Below are 23,251 nucleotides of genomic sequence, written 5' to 3' on the forward strand. Positions count from 1 at the left end.
GCTGAGGCGCTCCATCCCAGGTAACATCCTGGTGAATCTTCTCTGCACCCTCTCCAAAGCAATCACATCCTTCCTATAGTGAGGCGACCAGAACTGCACACAGTACTCCAGCTGTGGCCTCACCAGCGTTTTGTACAGCTCCATCATAACCTCCCTGCTCTTATATTCTATGCCTCGGCTAATGAAGGCAAGTATCCCATATGCCTTTTTAACCACCTTATCTACCTGTTCCGCTGCCTTCAGGGATCATGATCATATTGAATGGCGGAGCAGGCTCGAAGGGCTGAATGGCCTACTCCTGCTCCTATTTTTCGATTTGGATTTTAAAAAGGTACCACATAGTAGACTCATGACCAAGGTCAGAATATGTGAAGTCAGGGGACAAGCAGCAGAATGGACAGTACAACAGTGACTACACTTCAAAAAGTACTTCATTGCCTGTAAAGTGCTTTGAGGCGTCCGGTGGTCGGGAAAGGCGCTATAGAAATGCAAGTCTGTCTTTCTGTACTCTGGTGTGTTCAGTTCTTAAGTGCGCTGCTAGCCGCTCTTAAAGTGGGTCTGAGTCCAAATTTGGGAAATGGCAGAATCAAGGCACAGAGCTGAGTGGCACCAGTCCAGGATACTCTTTTTTTTTTGAGGACCTTCTGCAGAAGGTGCCACAGAGATGAAAAGCACCATTCTGGCATGAGCTTCACTCGGGCAGTGCGGACGGCAGCAAGAGTCGATGGTGACCTACCTGCAGCCTGAACCTGCGAGTCAGGCAGGGAGAAACGCTGCTGGGCTGTGAAAGGTTGTCAATTTAAATGTGCTCACACTTTGCATAATTGAACAAAGCTTTTCAGACGAGGTATCTTAATGGTCGTTCAATGTAAGCTTGGTATAGAATGAGAGAAACAATGCACAGGTGTACCCATGCTTTACATGCATTGAAAGCTCAGTGAGTAGCACTCTCACCTCTGTGTCAGAAGGCTGTGGGTTCAAGTCCCAATTCAGGCCTTAAGCATATCGCCTAGGCTGTCACCCCAGTGCAGTGCTGAAGGAGTGTTGCACTGTTGGAGGTGTAATCTTTCGGATGAGGCGTGTTACAAATTTTGATCGTCTCTTGGGTACAGCAGTGATGATCACTCACGTAAGTGGTCTGAGAGTCTACAGTTCAGGAGTGCACCCATACTGCCCAATATTATAATTATATGATAGTATCTTAGAATACTATCATATAATTATATAGTGTAACAACAGAGGTGTTCCTTGTGGTTGGAACTGGATATCGTGTCTTGTGCATGTGCGCTTCTACAATCTTTCAGTCGGCAGACAGAGAATACATTGGGGAGACAAGACCAGATATGAATCATTACGCTGCTTTATTTAATAGACAGCAAGTGAACATACAGAGTAACCGTTGTAAACAAGACTCATTTGCTTCACTCAATCTCACTGCTGTCCTCGAAAAATGAGACAAAAAAAATAAGCTTGTGTGCTGTCCCTTTTTGTCTTTCAAATGATCTATTTTCCTAGACAACTTCTAACCGCAAAAACTGACCAGCTGCACCTCAGCTTCTAGCTCTGGGTCCAGCCTGTATCCTCACAGTGTCCAGTTTAAAACCAGACCGACTTCCCAATTGAAATAACAACAGAAAAAGCTGGAAAATCTCAGCAGGCCCGGCAACATCCGCGGAGAGAGAAACAGAGTCAATGTTTCCGGTCGAAACCCTTCGTCAGAACTGAGAAAAAAAGCAGGGAATGAAACAGATGAAAGAACATCCCCTCCCCCATTTCCCAGCCCCCAACTTGCTTTTTCATTTCCTGTTTTTCTCAGTCCTGACGAAGGGTTTCGACCGGAAACATTGACTCTGTTTCTCTCTCCACAGATGTTGCCTGGCCTGCTGAGTTTTTCCAGCTTTTTCTGTTGTTATTTCAGATTTCCAGCATCCGCAGTATTTTGCTATCGTCTGACTTCCCAATCGCCTCTTTTCTCTCCCTGCATTTAAAGGACATGGAAGGGCAGTGCCTGTTCATGGATTCTCCCGTCAACCAAACCCGACTACCCTCTCTCCCAGGGAGATATCCTCAGCAGACGCCTCATCCTGGGTTCACACGAGTAGAATCATCCGCACTACAATTGGTGTGTAAGTTTACTCAGGCTGTCTGAGATGAGATAATTAATTACTTAGCGTTCCCTGTTGTTGTTGAAATCTCTACAGTTCACCTCTCAAACCCCCTCAGTCTCCGAGGCTGCAACCTGTGGCTTTTTAAACCTGTGAAAATTCACTTTGTTTAAAAACGCAAATCCTTTCCATGAGAAAAAAATGATCAAAGATCTCAAACCACGACCAGGCTTTAAACTGAGGCCGGTTCAGGTGGGTATAAAAAAATATTGCATGCTACAATTTGAAGACCATTTATTCCTCCACCAAAAACAGATCAACTGGTCATTTATCTGTTACAAAAGCAAAATACTGCAGATGCTGGAAATCTGAAATAAACACAGAAAATGCTGGAAACACTCAGCCGGTCAGGCAGCATCTGTGGAGAGAGAAACAGCGTTAACGTTTCAGGTCGATGACCCTTCGTCAGAACTGCAAAAAGCTGGAAATGGAGCAGGTTTTTAAGCAAATGTGGGGCAGGGAAAGGGGGGGGGGGGGGGAGGAAAGAACAAAAGGGAAGGTCTGTGATAGGATGGAAGGCAGGAGAGATTGAGAGACAAAAAGGATGATGGTGCAAGGCCAAAGGAGATGGTAATGGGACAAGTTAAGAAAAAAAAGATGGCTCTAGATGAAGTGTAAATGGCACTGGCAGAATGATCGACAGCTGCCATGTGGGAGAGAGAAAAAATGATAGGGGCAGAGGTTATGGTCTGAAGTTGTTGAACTCGATGTCGAGTCCAGAAGTCTGTGAATTGCCTAGTCGAAAGATGAGGTGCTGTTCCTCGAGTTTATGTTGAGCTTCATTAGAACAGTGTAAGAGGCCGAGGACCGAGAGGTCAGAGTGGAAGTTTGCTGGGTCTTGCATTTATCACCAGACCACCCCCCCCCCCACACAAGCAAAACAATAAATAAATAAATCTAAAAGCAACAAGTCACCCCCAACTCCTCAAACCCATCCCTCGCTGCCCCAGCAAGGTGCCCCCCCCACCCCCACCCTCACCGAATCCGGCAAAGTGTTGCGGCAATGTTCTCCCCCACCCAAACAGCGGGATACAGTGGCTCGGTGAAGACCGAATGGAAGGTGTGGATCAGAGTCATGGTGTCGGTGATGCCGTAGAAGGCCAGGGTCCCCGCGGTGCAGTCCAGGTGCACGCCGATCCGTTCGTAGTTTGCCGGCTGCAGTTTCACCTCCTGGCCGGCGTGCCAGGCCGAGTAGCTCTGGCTGAAGAGCTGCAGGGACCAGGAGGCGTTGTTCCTGCCGATCAGGGAGGACTCGTCGCGCCTGCCGATCTTATTGTAGGCAACTCCGAGGTAGGCCCACTGGCTGCTGATCTGCACCTCCCAGTAGTGCCGGCCCGTGTCGAAGCTCTCGCAGCACAGCACCTGCCACTCCTTCTCAAACCGCTCTGCGTGCGCCGGGTATCTCTGGGTCGCCTTGTGTGAAACCTTGTGGTTGTCTTTCGACAGAGTGAGGAATCGGTGCGCGGTGTTGGGATTGAACTTCAGCTGACGGTAACCTGCAGAGGCAGCCAGGCAATCAAGAGTTTATTCAACTGCAGTGAAAAGGCATTTAAAACAACACAGACAACTGTACAGTGAATAATTCTCACCCTGCTGAATGAACAGTGACTCTGTACAGTTACAGTGAGTGACCCTTACCCTGAATAAACAGTGACTCCGTACAGTTAGAGTGAGTGACCCTTACCCTGAATAAACAGTGACTCTGTACAGTTAGAGTGAGTGAGTGACCCTTACCCTGCTGAATGAACAGTGACTCTGTACAGTTACAGTGAGTGACCCTTATTCTGCTGAATAAACAGGGACTCTGTACAGTTACAGAGTGAGTGACCCTTACCCTGCTGAATAAACAGTGGCTCTGTACAGTTACACAGTGAGTGACCCTTACCCTGAATAAACAGTGATTCTGTACAGTTACAGTGAGTGACCCTTACCCTGCTGAATAAACAGGGACTCTGTACAGTTACAGTGAGTGACCTTTATACCGAGGAATAAATGAGAACTTTTTACAGATCTGCAACAGATAATACTGACTTTACTAAGTTTTGAATTTTACATTAGCTGCGTCCTGACGCCACCATTGAACACAATAATCACACAGGAGTACTGGATAAGCGTGTATCAGAATAATTACACTTACTCTGTAGGAACGGCTCCCTGATGTGCAAATTTGACGGGAGTGCCCGAGGCTCGAGAGGTTTCGCAGGAACACTTCGGTCATTCCCAGTGGACTCTGTACCAAACAGATTAGTTACAATGAGAAAGGTGGGAATGTAAGTTGTGAGGAGGATGCAAAGAGGCTTCAAGGGGATGTGGACAGGCTAAGTGAGTGGGTAAGAACATAGCAAATGGAATATAACATGGGGAAATGTGAAGTTATCCACTTTGGTAGGAAAAATAGAAAAGCAGAGTATTTTTTAAATGGTGAGAGATTGGGAAATGTTGGTGTTCAGAGGGACCTGGGTGTCCTTGTACACGAATCACTGAAAGTTAACATGCAGGTTGTGGTAAACCACTTTTATCGTTACACTATAGTTATCACTGTTGTATTGTTATCACCGTTATCACTGTTGTATCACGATACGAGGTCGCCTCTTGTCGCGCTGTTATACCTGGGCTGACCACCTCCGACTCCGCCCATGGCTCCACCTACCTGCCCAGGTATAAAGGTAGTCGACTGGCTGGTATTCCTCCTTGTTGGACCCGATCACCCACGAGGGTGGGCTCTGTTATTTAGTCAATAAAAACCTTTAGTTACGTTCCTAACTCGTCGCTTTTTATTGGACGAATTGATAGGTATATCAATTTTATTGACTAAATTTTAAAGATGTCTACTACTGGCCAGCCAGAAGCCCTCCCAGAAGCACAGCCACACCAGCCGGCTTGGCTGCAAGCCCTCAAACCACCGTACCTGGATCTAAACCCACAGGCAGCAAACGCAGCCCTCAACTTCAAACACTGGCTGGACTGCTTCGAATCCTACCTGGAAGAATCCGGCGCCCCGCAGAGATCCAAACTAAGACTTCTGAACGCCCAAGCGAGCCCGAGAGTATACGCACTCATCCAGGACACGACTACGTACGAGGCCGCTATCAACCTACTGAAACAGCAGTACCGCAGCCCGGTAAATTACATGTACACCAGGCACCTCCTAAGATCCCGCCCGCAACAGCCAGGAGAGTCTGTAGCTGAATTTTTACGGGCGCTAAGAGCACTCGGCAGGAACTGTGACTTTAAAGCGGTGACGGCTGTTGAAAATACGGAAGATAATATCCGCGATGCCTTTGTGAAAGGCCTACGGTCCGACTACTCACGGCAAAGACTGCTTGAAGCTAAAGACCTCGACCTGGACAAAGCTGAAGCCCTCGCTCTCTCCCTGGAGGTGGCCCATCAGGACCAGGAGGCGTTTTCCAGGTACTGCTCGCGACCCTGGGACTCGGGCCCGACCCCTACCGCAATACCCTTCGCAGCGCCGCCCCCGGGACCTACCTCAGCGTCGGCGTCCCGGACCCGACCGGGCCCGCCACCCCCGGTACCGGCTCCGACATCGGGCACCCGCGATCGGGCCGCCGGCTGCTTCTTTTGCGGCCAGGAGAAGCACCCGAGGTCGCGCTGCCCAGCCAGGAACTCTACCTGCGCAACCTGCAGGAAGAAAGGCCACTTCTCTAAGGCCTGCAGGAGCGGATCTTCAGAGGCCAGCAGTGCCTCATGCGAACTGTGGGGGCGGCCATCTTCTTTCACGGCAACTGAGGCCAGTATCCCCACACGTGAGTCATGGGGGTGGCCATCTTTGATCAAGGCAACCGACCCCAATAGTGCCTCATGTGAGTTATGGGGGCAGCCATCTTCTCCGCCATTTTGTCCTACCTCGTGGGAGACGCCATTTTACCCACCACGCCCGACTGCCACCGGGCCCCCGGACCCGACGACCGCCTCGCCCGCAGACGACAACGACTCGCTTACCTACACGCTAGCCTCCGTCACTCTGGATCAAGCCCGCCCACACCACCTGTCCAAGTCGATGATGGACATCAAAGTAAACGGCCACGCCACGACCTGCCTGTTCGACAGCGGAAGCACGGAGAGCTTCATCCACCCAGACACGGTGAGCCACTACTCCCTCCCTGTCCTGCCAACGCGCAACCGAATCTCGATGGCATCGAGGTCCCACGCCACGGACATTAGCGGCTACTGTGCTGTGACCTTGTCGGTTAAGGGTACAGAGTATAAAAACTTTAAACTCCTCGTCCTCCCCCAGCTCTGCGCTGCCGTCCTACTAGGGCTGGACTTCCAATCCCACCTCCAAAGTGTAACCCTAGCATACGGTGGACCCCTCCCCCCACTCACAGTCGACAACCAGCGAAGGTTAAACCGCCCACCGCGTAACACCTGCAGCCTATCCACCCTCAAGGTGCCGCCACCTTCCCTGTTCGCTAACCTCACCCCCGACTGCAAACCCGTCGCTACCAAGAGCAGGCGGTACAGCGCTGGGGACAGAGCTTTCATTAGCTCTGAGGTGCAGCGTCTCCTGAAGGAGGGCATCATCGAGGGGAGCAACAGCCCCTGGCGTGCCCAGGTCGTGGTCGTTAAGACCGGCGATAAAAATCGCCTGGTCATCGACTACAGCCAGACCATAAACAGATACACCCAGCTGGACGCATACCCCCTTCCCCGCATATCTGACATGGTCAATCAGATTGCACAATACCGAGTATTCTCGACCATCGACCTTAAGTCGGCCTACCACCAACTCCCTATCCACCCCGAGGACCGCCAGTACACCGCCTTCGAGGCGAATGGGCGCCTATACCACTTCCTTAGGGTCCCCTTCGGTGTCACCAACGGGGTCTCGGTCTTCCAAAGGGAGATGGACCGGATGGTTGACCAGAACGGACTGCAGGCCACATTCCCCTACCTAGATAACGTCACCATCTGCGGCCGCGACCGGCAGGACCACGACGTGAATCTGGAGAAATTCCTCCGTACAGCCCAACGGCTGAACCTCACCTACAATAAGGAGAAATGTGTGTTTAACACCTCGCGCCTTGCCATCCTTGGCTGTGTAGTAGAGAACGGACTCATCGGCCCCGACCCCGAAAGAATGCGCCCCCTCATGGAGCTACCCCTCCCCCACTGCCCTAAGGCACTTAAGAGAACCCTGGGGCTCTTCGCCTACTATGCCCAATGGGTGCCCAATTATGCGGACAAAGCCAGACCCCTCATGAAGTCCACATCCTTCCCCCTTACGGAGGAAGCGTGCGCAGCCTTCTCCCTCATTAAGGGAGACATTGCCAAGGCCACTATGCACGCAGTGGATGAGTCCATCCCCTTCCAAGTCGAGAGCGATGCATCCGACTTCGCCCTAGCCGCCACCCTTAACCAGGAGGGGAGACCGGTGGCCTTCTTCTCAAGGACCCTACAGGGCCCTGAGATCCGACACTCGTCGGTCGAGAAGGAGGCCCAGGCGATTGTGGAGGCGGTACGACGCTGGAGGCACTACCTGGCAGGCAAACGATTTACCCTCCTTACCGACCAACGTTCGGTCGCTTTTATGTTTAATAACAAGCTGAGGGGCAAAATCAAGAATGACAAGATCTTGAGGTGGAGAATCGAGCTCTCCACCTACGATTATGATATCTTGTACCGGCCAGGTAAGCTGAACGAACCCCCCGATGCTCTGTCACGAATTACATGCGCCAGCGCGCAAAGTGATAGACTTCAGACCCTCCACAACGACCTCTGCCACCCCGGGGTCACCAGACTTTACCACTTCATTAAGGCCCGCAACCTGCCCTACTCCATCGAGGAGGTCAGGACCATAACCAGGAACTGCCAGACCTGTGCCGAGTGCAAACCGCACTTCTTTAGGCCGGACAGAGCAAGCCTGATCAAGGCCACCCGCCCCTTCGAGCGCCTGAGCATCGACTTTAAGGGGCCCCTCCCGTCCTCTGACCGTAACGTGTACTTCCTCAACATTGTTGATGAGTACTCCCGTTTCCCCTTTGCCTTCCCCTGCCCAGACATGACCAGTACCACGGTCATTAAATGCCTGAACGACCTCTTCGCCTTGTTCGGGTTCCCAAACTATATACATAGTGACCGGGGCTCCTCTTTCATGAGCGAGGAACTCCGTCAGTTCCTACTAGCAAGAGGTATTGCAGCAAGTAGGACCACCAGCTACAACCCCCGAGGGAACGGCCAGGTGGAAAGAGAGAACGCGACGGTATGGAAGGCCGTCCTCTTAGCCTTAAAGTCTAAGGGCCTCCCAACCTCCCGCTGGCAGGAAGTCCTCCCGACAGCGCTGCACTCCATCCGGTCACTACTTTGCACTGCCGTTAACGCCACCCCCCATGAACGAATGTTTGTTTTCCCCAGGAAGTCGACTACGGGAACCACTCTACCAACCTGGCTGACCTCTCCGGGGCCCGTCTTGCTGCGAAAGCACGTGAGGGCCCATAAAACAGACCCCCTGGTCGAGAGGGTGAACCTCCTGCACGCCAACCCCCAGTACGCCTATGTGGCTTACCCAGACGGGCGGGAGGACACTGTCTCCTTACGAGACCTCGCACCCTGGGGCACTCCGGAGACACCACCTTTACCCCCCCCCCCCACCACCCCCCCAATTCCAGCCCAGGTAGACGGCATGCCGGAACCCCACGAGCCTTCGCCGACCACGCAGACACCAGCACTAACACCGGATAATGCAGCACCGCCGCTGCGACGATCGGAGAGGCTTACGAGGCCTCCGGACAGACTGACATACCAGAACTGGTAGTACACTTCACCCCGCCGGACTCAAATCTAAACAAGGGGTGAATGTGGTAAACCACTTTTATCGTTACACTATAGTTATCACTGTTGTATTGTTATCACCGTTATCACTGTTGTATCACGATACGAGGTCGCCTCTTGTCGCGCTGTTATACCTGGGCTGACCACCTCCGACTCCGCCCATGGCTCCACCTACCTGCCCAGGTATAAAGGTAGTCGACTGGCTGGTATTCCTCCTTGTTGGACCCGATCACCCACGAGGGTGGGCTCTGTTATTTAGTCAATAAAAACCTTTAGTTACGTTCCTAACTCGTCGCTTTTTATTGGACGAATTGATAGGCATATCACAGGTACAGCAAGCAATTAGGAAAGCAAATGGTATGTTGGCCTTTATTACAAGAGGATTTGAGTATAAGAGTAAAGATGTCTTACTGCAATTATATCGGGCCCTGGTGAAACCACACCTGGAGTATTGTGTACGGTTTTGGTCTCCTTACCTAAGGAAGGATATACTTCCCATAGAGGGAGTGCAAAGAAGGTTCACCAGACTGATTCCTGGGATGGGGGGATTGTCCTATGAGGACAGATTGAGTAGACTAGGCCTATATTCTCAAGAGTTTAGAAGAATGAGAGGTGATCTCATTGAAACATGCAAAATTCTTACAGGGCTTGATAGGGTGGATGCAGGGAGGATGTTTCCCCTGGCTGGGGAGTCTAGAACCAGGGGTCACAGTCTCAGAATAAGGGTCGGCCATTTAGAACTGAGATGAGGAGAAATTTCTTCACTCAGAGGGTGGTGAATCTTTGGAATTCTCTACCCCAGAGGGCTGTGGAGGCTCAGTCGTTGAGTATATTCGAGACAGAGAGCAATAGATTTTTGGATATTAAAGGAATCAAGGGATATGGGGATAGTGCAGGAAGGTGGAGTTGAGGTAGAAGATCAGCCATGAATGGCCTACTCCTGCTCCTATTTCTTATGTTCTTATGTCACTTTTACAGACAGATTTACCAGCTCTGTACAGGTGTGCTGTGAAGGTACAAAGCAGCAGTGTGAAATAAATTCAAGTATCTATCTACCTAGGTTTTGCATCTAGCATGTATCCATCACACGTGCACCATTTATGCCCCAAATTTAAAAAAAAGCCAGTCATTTCCTGCCAGCTTTTTCTGACCTTGAATAAGAACTTGGGATTCACTAACAACCTACACTCCAGAGAGATGCTGCCCAAACTGTCTGCTGTAGTTGGTCTTGCTGTAGGACAGGCCTGCTGTAGTAGGCCTTGCCATCATAACCCTTCCTTTAATTGGCCTGCTGTACCATCAGTTTGCTGATGTAAGCCTTATTATAGCATAGGCCTGCTGTAGTAGCCTTTGCTGTACCAGGCCTTGCTGTAGTGGGTGTTCCTTTAATAGGCCTGGAATACTAGGCCTTGCTGTAGTAGGTGTTGCTTTAATAGGCCTATTGTACTCGGCCTTGCTGTAGTTAATGGAACTGGTTCCAGTCTCTGCATACTCTAGGTGGGAATACCAGCCCACTGTATGTAGCTTCTAGAATAAATATAGGCAACGGCAATCAGGCAGGAGTGGTGTTGAAGGGTGAGCGAAGTGGAGAAATGAAAAGGGAAATGCAAGAGGGTAGACGTCAGTGCAGAACTTTGGGGTAGGGTAGAGGTGGGGGTACAGTGCGTCTACAATGAAAGAGGGTTGGAGGAGGAGCGTGCCTGTGTGAAAAAGTGGGGAGTTGAATGGGGTACAGTGTGTGTGTGAGGGTGGTGAGTTGGATGGGGTACAGTGTGTGTGAGGGTGGGGAGTTGGATGGGGTACAGTGTGTCCGAGGGTGGGGAGTTGGATGGGGTACAGTGTGTCCGAGGGTGGGGAGCTGGATGGGGTACAGCGTGTGCGAGGGTGGTGAGTTGGATGGGGTACAGTGTGTCCGAGGGTGGGGAGTTGGATGGGGTACAGTGTGTCCGAGGGTGGGGAGTTGGATGGGGTACAGTGTGTCCGAGGGTGGGGAGTTGGATGGGGTACAGTGTGTGTGTGAGGGTGGTGAGTTGGATGGGGTACAGTGTGTGTGAGGGTGGGGAGTTGGATGGGGTACAGTGTGTCCGAGGGTGGGGAGTTGGATGGGGTACAGTGTGTCCGAGGGTGGGGAGTTGGATGGGGTACAGTGTGTCCGAGGGTGGGGAGCTGGATGGGGTACAGTGTGTCCGAGGGTGCGGAGTTGGATGGGGTACAGTGTGTCCGAGGGTGGGGAGTTGGATGGGGTACAGTGTGTGTGTGAGGGTGGGGAGTTGAATGGGGTACAGTGTGTGTGTGAGGGTGGGGAGTTGGATGGTGTACAGTGTGTCCGAGGGTGGGGAGTTGGATGGGGTACAGTGTGTGTGAGGGTGGGGAGTTGGATGGGGTACAGTGTGTGTGTGAGGGTGGGGAGTTGGATGGGGTACAGTGTGTGTGAGGGTGGGGAGTTGGATGGTGTACAGTGTGTCCGAGGGTGGGGAGTTGGATGGGGTACAGTGTGTGTGAGGGTGGGGAGTTGGATGGGGTACAGTGTGTCCGAGGGTGGGGAGTTGGATGGGGTACAGTGTGTCCGAGGGTGGGGAGTTGGATGGGGTACAGTGTGTGTGTGTGAGGGTGGGGAGTTGAATGGGGTACAGTGTGTGTGTGAGGGTGGGGAGTTGGATGGTGTACAGTGTGTGTGAGGGTGGGGAGTTGGATGGGGTACAGTGTGTGTGAGGGTGGGGAGTTGGATGGGGTACAGTGTGTCCGAGGGTGGGGAGTTGGATGGGGTACAGTGTGTCCGAGGGTGGGGAGTTGGATGGGGTACAGTGTGTGTGAGGGTGGGGAGTTGGATGGGGTACAGTGTGTGTGAGGGTGGGGAGTTGGATGGGGTACAGAGTGTGTGTGAGGGTGGGGCGTTGGATGGGGTACAGTGTGTGTGAGGGTGGGGAGTTGGATGGGGTACAGTGTGTGTGAGGGTGGGGAGTTGGATGGAGTACAGTGTGTGTGTGAGGGTGGGGAGTTGGATGGGGTACAGTGTGTGTGAGGGTGGGGAGTTGGATGGGGTACAGAGTGTGTGTGAGGGTGGGGAGTTGGATGGGGTACAGTGTGTGTGAGGGTGGGGAGTTGGATGGGGTACAGTCTGTGTGAGGGTGGGGAGTTGGATGGGGTACAGTGTGTGTGAGGGTGGGGAGTTGGATGGGGTACAGTGTGTGTGTGTGTGTGTGTGTGTGTGTGTGTGTGTGTGTGTGTGTGTGTGTGAGGGTGGGGAGTTGGATGGGGTACAGTGTGTGTGAGGGTGGGGAGTTGGATGGGGTACAGTGTGTGTGTGAGGGTGGGGAGTTGGATGGGGTACAGTGTGTGTGTGTGAGGGTGGGGAGTTGGATGGGGTACAGTGTGTGTGAGGGTGGGGAGTTGGATGGGGTACAGTGTGTGTGTGAGGGTGGGGCGTTGGATGGGGTACAGTGTGTGTGAGGGTGGGGCGTTGGATGGGGTACAGTGTGTGTGAGGGTGGGGAGTTGGATGGGGTACAGTGTGTGTGAGGGTGGGGAGTTGGATGGAGTACAGTGTGTGTGTGAAGGTGGGGAGTTGGATGGGGTACAGTGTGTGTGAGGGTGGGGAGTTGGATGGGGTACAGAGTGTGTGTGAGGGTGGGGAGTTGGATGGGGTACAGTGTGTGTGAGGGTGGGGAGTTGGATGGGGTACAGAGTGTGTGTGAGGGTGGGGAGTTGGATGGGGTACAGTGTGTGTGAGGGTGGGGAGTTGGATGGGGTACAGTGTGTGTGAGGGTGGGGAGTTGGATGGGGTACAGTGTGTGTGAGGGTGGGGAGTTGGATGGGGTACAGAGTGTGTGTGAGGGTGGGGAGTTGGATGGGGTACAGTGTGTGTGAGGGTGGGGAGTTGGATGGGGTACAGTGTGTGTGAGGGTGGGGAGTTGGATGGGGTACAGTGTGTGTGAGGGTGGGGAGTTGGATGGGGTACAGAGTGTGTGTGAGGGTGGGGAGTTGGATGGGGTACAGTGTGTGTGAGGGTGGGGAGTTGGATGGGGTACAGTGTGTGTGAGGGTGGGGCGTTGGATGGGGTACAGTGTGTGTGAGGGTGGGGAGTTGGATGGGGTACAGAGTGTGTGTGAGGGTGGGGAGTTGGATGGGGTACAGTGTGTGTGAGGGTGGGGAGTTGGATGGGGTACAGTGTGTGTGAGGGTGGGGAGTTGGATGGGGTACAGAGTGTGTGTGAGGGTGGGGAGTTGGATGGGGTACAGTGTGTGTGAGGGTGGGGAGTTGGATGGGGTACAGTGTGTGTGAGGGTGGGGAGTTGGATGGGGTGCAGAGTGTGTGTGAGGGTGGGGAGTTGGATGGGGTACAGTGTGTGTGAGGGTGGGGCGTTGGATGGGGTACAGTGTGTGTGAGGGTGGGGAGTTGGATGGGGTACAGTGTGTGTGAGGGTGGGGAGTTGGATGGGGTACAGTGTGTGTGAGGGTGGGGAGTTGGATGGGGTACAGAGTGTGTGTGAGGGTGGGGAGTTGGATGGGGTACAGTGTGTGTGAGGGTGGGGAGTTGGATGGGGTACAGTGTGTGTGAGGGTGGGGAGTTGGATGGGGTACAGAGTGTGTGTGAGGGTGGGACGTTGGATGCGGTACAGTGTGTGTGAGGGTGGGGAGTTGGATGGGGTACAGAGTGTGTGTGAGGGTGGGGAGTTGGATGGGGTACAGTGTGTGTGAGGGTGGGGAGTTGGATGGGGTACAGTGTGTGTGAGGGTGGGGAGTTGGATGGGGTACAGAGTGTGTGTGAGGGTGGGGAGTTGGATGGGGTACAGTGTGTGTGAGGGTGGGGAGTTGGATGGGGTACAGTGTGTGTGAGGGTGGGGAGTTGGATGGGGTACAGTGTGTGTGAGGGTGGGGAGTTGGATGGGGTGCAGAGTGTGTGTGAGGGTGGGGAGTTGGATGGGGTACAGTGTGTGTGAGGGTGGGGAGTTGGATGGGGTACAGAGTGTGTGTGAGGGTGGGGAGTTGGATGGGGTACAGTGTGTGTGAGGGTGGGGAGTTGGATGGGGTACAGTGTGTGTGTGAGGGTGGGGCGTTGGATGGGGTACAGAGTGTGTGTGAGGGTGGGGCGTTGGATGGGGTACAGTGTGTGAGGGTGGGGCGTTGGATGGGGTACAGAGTGTGTGTGAGGGTGGGGCGTTGGATGGGGTACAGTGTGTGTGAGGGTGGGGAGTTGGATGGGGTACAGTGTGTGTGAGGGTGGGGAGTTGGATGGGGTACAGTGTGTGTGAGGGTGGGGAGTTGGATGGGGTACAGTGTGTGTGAGGGTGGGGCGTTGGATGGGGTACAGTGTGTGTGAGGGTGGGGCGTTGGATGGGGTAACAGAGTGTGTGTGAGGGTGGGGCGTTGGATGGGGTACAGTGTGTGTGTGAGGGTGGGGCGTTGGATGGGGTACAGTGTGTGTGAGGGTGGGGCGTTGGATGGGGTACAGTGTGTGTGTGAGGGTGGGGCGTTGGATGGGGTACAGTGTGTGTGAGGGTGGGGAGTTGGATGGGGTACAGTGTGTGTGAGGGTGGGGCGTTGGATGGGGTACAGTGTGTTTGTGAGGGTGGCGCGTTGGATGGGGTACAGAGTGTGTGTGAGGGTGGGGCGTTGGATGGGGTACAGTGTGTGTGAGGGTGGGGAGTTGGATGGGGTACCGTGTGTGTGAGGGTGGGGAGTTGGATGGGGTACAGTGTGTGTGAGGGTGGGGCGTTGGATGGGGTACAGTGTGTGTGAGGGTGGGGCGTTGGATGGGGTACAGTGTGTGTGAGGGTGGGGAGTTGGATGGGGTACAGTGTGTGTGAGGGTGGGGCGTTGGATGGGGTACAGAGTGTGTGTGAGGGTGGGGCGTTGGATGGGGTACAGTGTGTGTGAGGGTGGGGCGTTGGATGGGGTACAGTGTGTGTGTGAGGGTGGGGCGTTGGATGGGGTACAGTGTGTGTGTGAGGGTGGGGCGTTGGATGGGGTACCGTGTGTGTGAGGGTGGGGCGTTGGATGGGGTACAGAGTGTGTGTGAGGGTGGGGCGTTGGATGGGGTACAGTGTGTGTGAGGGTGGGGCGTTGGATGGGGTACAGAGTGTGTGTGAGGGTGGGGAGTTGGATGGGGTACAGTGTGTGTGAGGGTGGGGAGTTGGATGGGGTACAGTGTGTGTGAGGGTGGGGCGTTGGATGGGGTACAGTGTGTGTGAGGGTGGGGCGTTGGATGGGGTACAGTGTGTGTGAAGGTGGGGCGTTGGATGGGGTACAGTGTGTGTGAGGGTGGGGCGTTGGATGGGGTACAGTGTGTGTGAGGGTGGGGAGTTGGATGGGGTACAGTGTGTGTGAGGGTGGGGCGTTGGATGGTGTTCAGTGTGTGTGAGGGTGGGGCGTTGGATGGGGTACAGTGTGTGTGAGGGTGGGGCGTTGGATGGGGTACAGTGTGTGTGAGGGTGGGGAGTTGGATGGGGTACAGTGTGTGAGAGGGTGGGGAGTTGGATGGGGTACAGTGTGTGTGAGGGTGGGGAGTTGGATGGGGTACAGTGTGTGTGAGGGTGGGGAGTTGGATGGGGTACAGTGTGTGTGAGGGTGGGGAGTTGGATGGGGTACAGTGTGTGTGAGGGTGGGGAGTTGGATGGGGTACAGTGTGTGTGAGGGTGGGGAGTTGGATGGGGTACAGTGTGTGTGAGGGTGGGGCGTTGGATGGGGTACAGTGTGTGAGAGGGTGGGGAGTTGGATGGGGTACAGTGTGTGTGAGGGTGGGGAGTTGGATGGGGTACAGTGTGTGTGAGGGTGGGGAGTTGGATGGGGTACAGTGTGTGTGAGGGTGGGGAGTTGGATGGGGTACAGTGTGTGTGAGGGTGGGGAGTTGGATGGGGTACAGTGTGTGTGAGGGTGGGGAGTTGGATGGGGTACAGAGTGTGTGAGGGTGGGGCGTTGGATGGGGTACAGTGTGTGTGAGGGTGGGGAGTTGGATGGGGTACAGTGTGTGTGAGGGTGGGGAGTTGGATGGGGTACAGTGTGTGTGAGGGTGGGGAGTTGGATGGGGTACAGTGTGTGTGTGAGGGTGGGGAGTTGGATGGGGTACAGTGTGTGTGAGGGTGGGGCGTTGGATGGGGTACAGAGTGTGTGTGAGGGTGGGGAGTTGGATGGGGTACAGTGTGTGTGAGGGTGGGGAGTTGGATGGGGTACAGTGTGTGTGAGGGTGGGGAGTTGGATGGGGTACAGTGTGTGTGAGGGTGGGGAGTTGGATGGGGTACAGTGTGTGTGAGGGTGGGGAGTTGGATGGGGTACAGTGTGTGTGAGGGTGGGGAGTTGGATGGGGTACAGTGTGTGTGAGGGTGGGGCGTTGGATGGGGTACAGTGTGTGTGAGGGTGGGGCGTTGGATGGGGTACAGTGTGTGTGAGGGTGGGGCGTTGGATGGGGTACAGTGTGTGTGAAAGGTTGGGGTACAGAACTGGGGCAGGAAGCTTGGATGTAGGAGTGCCGGTTTTGGGTAATTGATGCCCTGCTGAAAATAAAAATAAAAATCTATTCATTTTAAGAATAAAACTGATTAAAATTAAGCAGAATGTATCATGTTTAATATAAAAATTCTACATTTTGTGGGATGCAGGGCCCCCAGACTCACCTCTAAAGACACTGTCAATTTTCTCCCTTCAACATTGAGTTATCCTTCTTCAGTCTTTCATGTACTTGGGTGCTTTTACTTCCTCCAATACTACTAAAGGAAAAACTGAAAATGCTGGAAATCAAAACAGAAAATTCTGGGAATACACAGCGGGTCAGCTTGCATCATTCTGGTGGAAGGCACACACCCAAACCAATGAAACTTGTTTTAATCTGCTTACAAACAGTGACTCACCAACCAACCACACATTTCCAGCATTTTCCGTTTTCATTTCAACTGAAGTAAGTCATGTATACCTACATTAAGTTCCAAAGTCTGTGTAACTACTTATTTCCACACGTCACAGGCTTATACTCAGGGCTGTCCTTGGAGGCTGTCGAACTTAAAATTATCATCCTTGTGTGCAAGTCCCTCGCCCTCCTTATATCTCTGCAACCTCCGCCAGCCTGACAACCGTCCGAGAACTCGGCGTTTCTCCAACTCTGGCCTCTTGCGCATCTCCCACTTCCTTCGCCCCACCATTGGCGGCCGTGCCTTCAGCCATTGAGGCCACCAGTTCTGGAATTCCTTCCTAAACCTCTCTGCCTCTCTCTCCCCTCCTTGAAGATCCTCCTGACAGCCTATCTCTTGGAGCAAGCTTTCATTCACCTCTCCCAATATCTCCTTCTGCAGCTCGGTGTCAATTTTCTCTCTGATTACGTTCCTGTGAAGCGCCTTGGCAGATTTTCCTACGTTAAAGGCGCTATAGAAATGCAAGTTGTTGTGTTGGTTTATTTTTGAAGTTGTTGGGTCAGCTTTTGCTAGCTGTCTCGGTTGGCCTGTTATATGAACTGACGGATTGTGTCTCAGTGTACAACTAGCACTCTGAACACACATCCGTTGGAGCTCCAGAACCCGAGAGGAAATTCCTATCATCTCCATCTTTTCCAACTGACAGAGTATTGCAAGGGGGGGAAATAATGGGGAGGGAGGGTAAAAATCCAGAGAAAAAATGTCTTTCTCACCTGGAACTTCCAGCGACTGCGGCACTTGCCTGAAGAAGCCCTGTAGGTTCTCGTAGACGAGTATGGAAATCTCTGCCAAGGCCTTTTTCACTCCTCCCAGCTTGTCCTCTATTGCCAGGTCTGAGGCAGGCAACACAATGTCCTGCTGGCACTGCTTCAGAGTGTGAATCTCCTGAGGGAACTGACAGAGCAAAAGAAAGAATTTACATTTATATAGCGGCTTTCACAACCTCAGGATGATCCAAAGTGCTTTACAGGCAATGAAGTATTACACAGAATTATAACTGATGTTATAACAAACCAAGATTACAGAGAATTACATGGTATTTCCAGCACAGAAACAGGCCAATCGGCCCAACTGGTCTATATCAGTGTTTATGCTCCACACGAGCCTGCTCCCACCCTACTTCTTCTAACCCTACCTGCATATCTTTCTATTTATTTCTCCCTCATGTACTTATCTAGCTTCCCCTTAAATGCATCTATGCTCGTCACCGCAACTACTTATGTGTCACTGCCCAAAGCACTGATTTTAACACCGTGGAGAAAACGCTTTCTGAGGCCTTGGAGGGACTAAAATCCTACTATGAAGAAAACCACCTTCGCGCAAACCCATCAAAGACGCAAGTTTGTGCATTCCACCTCAGAAACAGTGAAGCCAAACGCCAGCTGAAAGTAACCTGGTGTGGAGCAACACTGACGCATTGCGAGCACCCTATCTACTTAGAAGTCACCCTTGACCGATGCCTCACCTTCAAGAACCACATCGAGAAGACAAAGGCAAAAGTGAGCGTACGAAACAACATCCTGAATAAGCTCACTAACACAAGATGGGGAACAAGCCCGAAAACATTGCGAACCAGTGCACTTGCTCTTTGCTATTCCACTGCCGAATACGCCTGCCCTGCATGGGAAAGGTCTACTCATGCCAAGAAGATGGATGCCGTTCTGAATGCAAGCTGCCGATTTATCACAGGTTGCTTAAAACCAACAAACACCAACAGCCTATATATCCTGGCGGGTATCGCTCCCCCTGATATAAGAAGAACGGTAGCCAGCAAGAAAGAACGACTCCATCAAACATCAGATGAGAGACACCCTCTGCATTGTCATACACCTACACCCAGCCGCCTAAAGTCAAGAAAGAGCTTCATGAACAGTGTTGTTCCATTACAATCAACCTCATCTGAAGCCCGCATCGCCTTGTGGAAAGACCGGCTCGCCAGTCTTGAACAACCCCCAGCGATGGAAATTTTACTTGATGAAAGCCTTCCCCCAGGAGCTAATTGCAACTGGGCAACCTGGAAGTGCCTTAACAGACTTAGGACCGGTGTAGGTTGCTCAAAGGTGTCACTAAGCAAATGGGGATATTCAACCAGCCCGACAACTTGTGAATGTGGAACTGAGGCACAGACTAGGCAACATCTCCTGCAATGTCCATCGTTAGAGGAACCCTGCACTGTTGCAGATCTTGCCGAATTCAACAACAAGGCGTAAAAATGTGTCCAGTTCTGGCTGGGCTATGTATAGACTGTCCGTGGACACGCTAAGAAGACGACCTCAACTACTCCCTGTGGTAGCAAGTTCCACATTCTCACCTGAATTCACTATTGGATTTATTAGTGACTATCTTATATTTCTGGCCCCTAGTTTTGGTCTTCCCCACAAGTGGAAACATCTTCTCCATGACTACGTTATCATACACCTTCATAACGTTAAAGGCCTCTATTAGGTCACCAATCAGCCTACTTTTTTTCTGGAGAAGAGCCCAAGCCTATTCAATCTTTCCTGTTAGTTATAACCTCCAAGTTCTGGTATCATTCCTGTAAATCTTTTTTGCATCTTCCCAACTTTTGAAGTGTAGTCAATGTTGCAATGTAGGAAATGGAGCAGCATATTAGTGTACAGCAAGCTCCCACAAACAGCAATAAAATACATGATCAGATAATCTGTTTTAGGTGGTGTTGATTGAAGGATAAATATTGGCCAGGACACTGGGGGAAATTCTCCTGCTCTTCTTCAAATAGTGGCCATGGGATCTTTTACATTCACCTGAGAGAGCAGACGGGCCCTCGGTTTAACGTCTCATCCGAAAGATAGCACCTCCGACAGTGTAGCACTCCCTCCAGTACTGCACTGGAGTGCCAGCCTGGATAATGTGCTCAAGTCAACGGAGTGGGACTTGAACCCACGACCTTCTGACTCAGAGGCGAGAGTGCCAAGGCTGATAGGTAATGGAAGGTAGATAATGATTACTGTATTTATCCCACCCAGATATGGAATAAACTAGATTATATTCCTATGTTCTGAGTAAAATGAGAAACTAGGTCAGTTGACCTGGTCTAAAATGATGGGATTTATTTGGTGTGCCCTCAGACTCCAAGAGCAGGACTGTGGGTAACGTTGCAACAACTCTCACTGGTACACAGAATCCAGTGTATCTACCCATTAGAATAAAGTAAGAACAGAGCTAGATTCCCAGGATGTCCCAAAGCGCTTTACAACCAATACCTTTGAAGTTCAGTCATTGTTGTTTTGCTGGCAAACGTAGTAGCCAATCTACACACAGCAAGATCGCATAAACAGGAAATGAGATTAATGACCAGTTAGTATGTTACTGGCGCGTTGGTTGCTGGACGAAGGTTGGCCAGAAAACTGGGGGAACTCCCTTCCCTTCTTTATAATTGGCATTGGATTTTTAACATCCACCTGAACAGCACTTGGTTTAACGCCACATCCATTACTATCGTGAGTCACCGGTTACTAGTTTACAACAGAAACAATTTGCACTTTACAGAACATCTAGAACGAGGTCAAATGTCCCACGGTGCTTCACAGAGAAGCAGCAGCACATTAGTGGATCTTCAGTCCCGTTGGTTAACTGTGGCTCAGTGACACAGACTGGAAGCCTGTGTCCAGTGGGGTACCTCAGGGATCGGTGCTGGGTCCCTTGCTGTTTGTGATCTACATTAATGATTTGGATGAGAATGTAAAAGGTATGATCAGTAAGTTCGCAGATGACACGAAAATTGGTGGGGTGGTAAATTGCGAGGAGGAAAGCCTCAGGCTACAGGACGATATAAACGGGTTGGTCAGATGGGCGGAAAAGTGGCAAATGGAATTTAACCCTGAAAAGTGCGAGGTGATGCATTTTGGACAGACAAATAAGGCAAGGGAATACCCAATGAGTGGTAGGACCCTAGGAAGTACAGAGGGTCAGAGGGACCTTGGTGTACATGTACATAGATCCCTGAAGGCAGCGGAACAGGTAGATAAGGTGGTTAAAAAGGCATATGGGATACTTGCCTTCATTAGCCGAGGCATAGAATATAAGAGCAGGGAGGTTATGATGGAGCTGTACAAAACGCTGGTGAGGCCACAGCTGGAGTACTGTGTGCAGTTCTGGTCGCCTCACTATAGGAAGGATGTGATTGCTTTGGAGAGGGTGCAGAGAAGATTCACCAGGATGTTACCTGGGATGGAGCGCCTCAGGTATGAAGAAAGGCTAAACAGGCTGGGGTTGTTTTCCTTGGAGCAAAGAAGGCTGAGGGGGGACCTGATTGAGGTGTACAAAATGATGAGGGGCATCGATAGGGTGGATAAAGAGGAACTTTTCCCCTTAGTAGGGGGGTCAATAACAAGGGGGCATAGATTCAGGGTAAGGGGCAGGAGATTTAGAGGGGATTTGAGGAGGAACTTTTTCACCCAGAGGGTGGTTGGAATCTGGAACTCGCTGCCTGAAAGGGTGGTAGAGGCAGGAACCCTCACAATATTCAAGAAGCATTTGGATGAGCACTTGAAATGCCATTGCATACAAGGCTATGGACCAAATGCTGGAAAATGGGATTAGACTGGACAGGGATTGACGGACGGCGCAGACACGATGGGCCGAAGGGCCTCTTTCTGTGCTGTAAAACTCTATGACTCTATGACCACAGCGGGCAGTGAATTTACCGACGGAGCCACTGGGAACGCTCCATGCTCCGCTTTAATTTGGTGCGTTAGTCTCACTGACATGAGCTGCCGAATATTCTCTCACAAGCTCTCTCTTCTCTGCAGGGCCACGCACAATGTGCTCTGATTGTATATTTTTCCAGTCTGATGAGCAAATCAGCATCAGCTTTTCCAGACACTAACATGCCAACAACTTCCCTCTTAACTTTTGTATAATGTACCCAATCTGCCATTTTTCGCATGGCTAGCCTTGTCGCTGCCCTCTTTTCTAGTGTTAGTTCAGGGACTCTTTAGGGTCGACTACATACCAAGTATCAGCCGTGCCTCAGTGGGTAGCACTCGCACCTTTGAGCCAGAAGGTCATGGGTTCCAGTCCCACTCCAGAGCACATAGTAAAGGCTGGCACGTGAGTGCAGTACTGAGGGAGTGCTACACCGTCAGAGGTGCCGTCTTTCAGGTCAGACATTAAACTGAGGTCCCATCTGCTCTCTTGGGTGGACATAAAAGAACAAAAGTGATCAGGGGTGGATCCTGTTGTGTCTGGGTATAAGATACAGACTGCAGCAGAAACGGTACAACAGGTGTTTACTCAACGTGGCTCACAGTTGAACTGACTGTACAGATTACTACTCAGTGCTATATACAGGTGTGGTCACTGCCGGTACTACAGTATACATGAGCTGTAAAAAGTAGTTCCCCCCTTAAAAGGTATATACATTACAATTCCTCCCCTTTTAGATTAACAGTACCATAACACTCATTTAACAATTAAATATCAAACTAATTACAATGAACACTTTTAACATGCAACATTAGGCAGCACGGTGGCATAGTGGTTAGCACTGTTGCCTCACAGCGCCAGGGACCCGGGTTCGAATCCGGCCTCGGGTGACTGTCTGTGTGGAGTTTGCACATTCTCCCCGTGTTTGCGTGGGTTTCCTCCGGGTGCTCCGGTTTCCTCCCACAGTCCAAAGATGTGCGGGTTAGGATGATTGGCTATGATAAATTGACCCTTAGTGTTAGGGGGATTAAATACGTGGGGTTACGGGGATCGGGTGGGATATGTGTCGGTGCAGGCTCAATGGGCTGAAATGGCCTCTATCTGCACTGTGGGGTTTCTGTGATTCTGTGATTAGCTGAAAATAGTCTATTCATATATTCAGTCTTTGGGAGGCCTCCTGATCCTTTCTGGATAGCGCCTTTCCTGTGTCTTGCTCTTGGTGCGGAGGCGATTCTGGCCCCCTGTCATCAGTTGGTTCATCAGCTTCCGATGCTACTGTTTCTGGGGTAGATGCGACCTGTACGTCGGGTTCATCACCAGGTACGTATGGGCGAGGCATGGGGTTGACTTGTTCCTGTGACTCTAGGATCTGGTCAGCATGGCGTCTCACGATGCTCTCCCCAACGTCCACTGTGTACATTAGTGGGCCCTGCCGTGTGCATATCGTTCCTGGCTGCCATTTTTCTGTTCGGTAGTCGCGGGCCAAGACTGGTTGCCCTACATTGAAGCTCCTTGTTGGCTTCTCATGGATGTGCTGGAATTGCTTACTCTCAACATCTCTTCGTACGTTTGGTCTGAGCAAATCCAGGCGAGATCTTAACCTTCGGTTAAAGAACATCATGGCTGGGGCCTGGTTGGTGACTGCATGTGTCGCATTCCGGTAGGCGAACAGGAAATTGTCCACCTTGTGCTGCAGCGGAATGTTGTCATTGTACATAGCCTTTATTGCC

General features: G+C 51.8%; 1 protein-coding gene across 1 annotated transcript in view; it reads right to left on the bottom strand.

The window, feature by feature from the left end:
• Positions 1-1,344: 1,344 nt before the first annotated feature.
• LOC147102627 (E3 ubiquitin-protein ligase TRIM65-like) overlaps positions 1,345-23,251 on the bottom strand; it is a 45,076-nt gene continuing 23,169 nt past the window's right edge. The window contains exons 4-6 of the mRNA XM_085963291.1: positions 17,567-17,747; positions 4,303-4,395; positions 1,345-3,661 (exon numbers count right to left, since the gene is read on the bottom strand). Coding sequence (XP_085819417.1) covers positions 3,141-3,661; positions 4,303-4,395; positions 17,567-17,747 — 795 coding nt within the window. The 3' untranslated portion in view covers positions 1,345-3,140. The remainder of the gene's footprint in view (positions 3,662-4,302; positions 4,396-17,566; positions 17,748-23,251) is intronic.

This window comes from Somniosus microcephalus, chromosome 21, assembly GCF_052327205.1.
Source record: "Somniosus microcephalus isolate GS21.2 chromosome 21, FLI_Smic_1.0, whole genome shotgun sequence".
Lineage (NCBI taxonomy): Eukaryota > Metazoa > Chordata > Chondrichthyes > Squaliformes > Somniosidae > Somniosus > Somniosus microcephalus.